General features: G+C 49.1%; 1 protein-coding gene across 1 annotated transcript; it reads right to left on the bottom strand.

Annotated features, from left to right (window-relative positions):
* Positions 1–317: 317 nt before the first annotated feature.
* LOC124654522 lies at positions 318–2,882 on the bottom strand. The gene is made up of 3 exons (XM_047193522.1): positions 2,652–2,882; positions 1,766–2,359; positions 318–839 (listed from the first exon to the last, which is right to left on the bottom strand). The coding sequence occupies exons 1-3, from the start codon at positions 2,868–2,870 to the stop codon at positions 447–449; spliced, it is 1,206 nt and encodes a 401-aa protein (XP_047049478.1). The 5' UTR covers positions 2,871–2,882; the 3' UTR covers positions 318–446.
* Between the last annotated feature and the right edge of the window lie 1,069 nt (positions 2,883–3,951).

The following is a 3,951-nucleotide window of genomic DNA, read 5'->3' on the forward strand; positions in this document are numbered from 1 at the left end:
GCGGAGCATCGGCACGGGAGGGAGAGCGGTGGGGGGAGAGAGAGAGGCGGAGCGGCACACGAAAGCTTCAGACGGGCGTGTCGCATTTATAGCGCGCGCGGCAGCCCACGCGGCAACTTTCCCGCGCGGAATAGCGCAAACGCGCGGGCGCGGCAAAGTTTCATCTCTCTAGAAACGTCCTCACAAACAGGGGAGATGGGGGTATCATTGCAATCATCAAAGAGTTTCAAGGGGTGTTAATGCAAACATGCAAAAAATGACATTGGATGCCACCAGCGGGTCCGCTGGTATGAAGCAGTGGGCCTGATACGGTGCCATGTCAGCAAAATACGGGTTCATTCCAGTTTTGGACCGTACATGTCTCTATAGTACAAGTTTAAGGACTGTATTAGAGCATTTCCTGATTTCGAGGATGGTTTTGGACATAGCCGGTAAGTTTGAGGACTTCAGTTGCATTTCACTCCTTCGTAAAGTGTTGAACCGTTCCCGGTGTTGAAAGTATCACAGACCTCCTCAGGGGTCTTGTTCAAGATCATCTCAGCGACCATCTGGGAAGTGAGGTCAAGTAGCTCAGTCATGTTCACGTCGTCAGTGTTGAGGTCGTTCTTGACGCTGACTGTCATGTGGAACTCATCCGGGATCTCGGCTTTGATCATGTACGCGGCCATCTGGCAGGTCAACTCCATCAACTCTTGAATGTGCAGAGCCTCCTCCAAGGTGAAGTCATTCTTGAGGTTGAAGGTCTCGCGGATCTCCTTGGGGCTCTTTCCCTTGATCATTTGAACGACTGTTTGGCCCGTCAGGTCCAGCAATTCATTGGTGTCCAGGTAGTCTGCAGCCTGAAAAATACAAGCACATATGATCAGCTAACATGCTTGATTCATTAAACAAATTTACTCACAGATAATAATACAGGTGAACAGGCAATAATATAGTTATAAATAAAAAGAAGAGCAGCAGACAACTGTGGTAATAGACAGCAGTTATTCGTTTATCCACATGATGAGGCCGTACATAAAAATTCAATAGAACTATTAGCAAACAGCAGAAATATCTATTAACAAAGTATTATCTTAAGGCAGAGTACATCAGTTCGTACCACAAATAAACATCTACCATGATTATATTAGACTTCATACATTTAAGCAGAGCATCAGACTACTAGACGATTGTATCACACAAGATAAAATATAATGTCAAGATGGATAATCTGAAACATTTACACACCAAAAAAATATCTTCATCCAAGCAGATAGGAGCAGTGAAGTAACCCATAATACACTATATGTGCAAAAGTAAAGACCAAACCAACTATTTCATATGCATGTACAAGCAATGCATAACCAAGAGTAACCTTCTCAAAAAATGTATTGCAGGATAAAATTATCCTCACTAACGACCTCTACAAAGAAACAAAAGAACTGCTCTGTCATACTATGTTATGGGAGACAGAATTTCAGTTACACACTCATGATGATGTAAGCAAGTTAGATTCGGCTACCCAGTTCCTCAAATTACTTAGAACAACAAAATACCTCCAACTTATCAGGAAACATGCAACAAACCTACAATATCTTGCAGTTGCTAGTCCATCAATGCCACAAAACCATAAATCCAAATGTCCGCAAATGAACAACCAATCTGGCCACATCCATAAAAACCACACAACACAATCGAATGTACAACATAAAAATGCAAGCTCTGCACTTGGGACAACTACTCGAAATAGAAGGGAGGGGGAGCTGGCAAGGGAGGAAAGTCTCACCAGGATTAGGTTGACGAGGATGGCCTGGTCAAAGTGCCCGCTGAAGTTCTGCTCAGATGGGTGCCTCTCAGTGCCGGGGGCAGCGGCGGACTTGCGCCTCTGGTCTTCCTTGCTGCAATACTCGATAACCTTGGAGAGGATCTGAGAGTTGAACTTGCTACCAAAGAAGGCATCCTTGATCATGCGCTTGGTTGACTGGCAGCCAGTAGCAAACAGGTCCAGCACATCTAATACGAATTTTAAGCACAGAGCCAACAAAATCATCAGAAGATAACCCGCACAGTAGCCAGCTAGAGTAATCACTCCCATGAGGCCCTCATCTACAGGAAAGATGTCGAAGGGCAGGCCTCGAAGACCCAAAAACGGGCAAGGGCACTCAGGAGCACTCGATGCAAGGCTGTTAACGAGCTCTATCAACGGAGCGAAGAAATCAAGGATGGGCTTGATGCACGAGATCATCATAGCCTGCAATGCTGGATCGAGCTCAGAGAACATGTCGATCAAGCGGTTGATCTTGTTCCAGATGTTCTGAATTCGTTTTGCTCTCTCCCTGATCTTCAGCAGATACTCGATAACCTCGATAGGCGAAGGGGTCTACAGCAGGGTAACAAGACCGATGATGAGTATGAATTCTCAGGCAGGGAAAGTTGTTAAACAACGATTAGTACTTGGACGCAATATGTCGAACACCATATCTACACTATAGGTGGACGACCATTAAAGCAGGGGAAAACCAGATCAGCTTGTCATGAGTACACAAGTATTGAACAATTATATTTCTAGCATTTAGCCGAACACCCTATGGACAGTGCACGAACAGCAGTTGAAGCATGGATTCGGGTGGACTTGTAATCGGAGGAGGAACCCGTGAGGGGGAGTAGATTACCTTGGGGGCGGATTCGCCGTAGGCCACATAGAAGAGTAACGAGAAGGTCCTGTCATGAGCCCTGCGGAGGCGGTTGGCAGCCGCCGCCGCAGCAACCCCGGCCTCGTGCTGGTAACGGCGGATCATCGCCTGCGCGTTCCGGGCGCGCGCCTCCGCGCAGGACGCGATGGCGCCGGAGTAGGCCTCGGCCTCGGCGCGGAGCGCTTGCACGCGCGCCATGGCGCACGCGCGGCCCTTCTGGGCCCGTGCTGCCGCTGCCGCCGCGGCGCGTCGGCCATGCGCCATCATGGCTGAGGCCCGCACGAGCGCGAGGAACCTCCTCAACGCCATGTCTCGAGCGGCGCTCGCGGTGGCGCGGCGAGGGTGTGGTGGTGGGGAGGGCGGGCGGCGCAGCAGCAGCGTGGGAGGGGGCGAGGGCGGGTCCTTCCGCGTCGTGGAGGAATGCGGTTCGTGAATCAGCCGGGGGCCGAGTACTTTGGCGTTGTGGGCAAGGGAGGGGGGTGAATCATCAGCCGGGCGACTGCTGATGAGAAATCCAATGAATCTCATTCAGGTAGCAGAACAACATATGGGGATGAACTAGTGCAACCAGAAACTCTGGATAACTGCAATTCTATTTGTTGCATACAAACTTTGGCAAGCTGCAGTGCTGCTGCAGATCATCTGATATTGTGATGTGATCCTCCAAATTCGATGGACAACTAAGCCCATTTTGATATAAAGAGAACACAGACGAATGAATACCCAAGAAAAACAGTCAAGTGCCATTCCCTTCCCTATAGATGTTAGTGAACATTGTGGGGAATAAACATCATAGGCAAGATTGTGAGGAAAAGAAAACAAATGGGGTTAATTTCTAGATTGGAACAGCATAATTACCAAAGGCAGGTGCAGGTGGGGGAAACATTGGGAAGCTACGGTTCCAACCAGCCACCTGCGAGGAACACATTTAAGCAAGGCATGCAAATCAAAAGCTAAGTACAGTAGTACTCAAGGCAAAAACATGCTAAAAGGAATTGGTACAAGAATATAGAACAAGCCAACAGAAGAGAACTCGTATCTTGCAGCAAAATCAGTGCGTTCTCGAAGAACCGAATCGAAACAGAATTCATCAAAGATCTGTAATCAGAAATCACAACGCCCGGACTTGGGGGGGACGCATGGCAGTGCCCTTCGGTGGGCGACGACATGACGGAGCCTACCGTGTGCGCGGGTACACCACGCCGCCGGTGGGCACCGGCATGTCGCAGCTGACCGAGGGCTAAGATGCCGGCGAACAGGCTCATCGCCATGCCATGAA

This window comes from Lolium rigidum, chromosome 5, assembly GCF_022539505.1.
Source record: "Lolium rigidum isolate FL_2022 chromosome 5, APGP_CSIRO_Lrig_0.1, whole genome shotgun sequence".
Lineage (NCBI taxonomy): Eukaryota > Viridiplantae > Streptophyta > Magnoliopsida > Poales > Poaceae > Lolium > Lolium rigidum.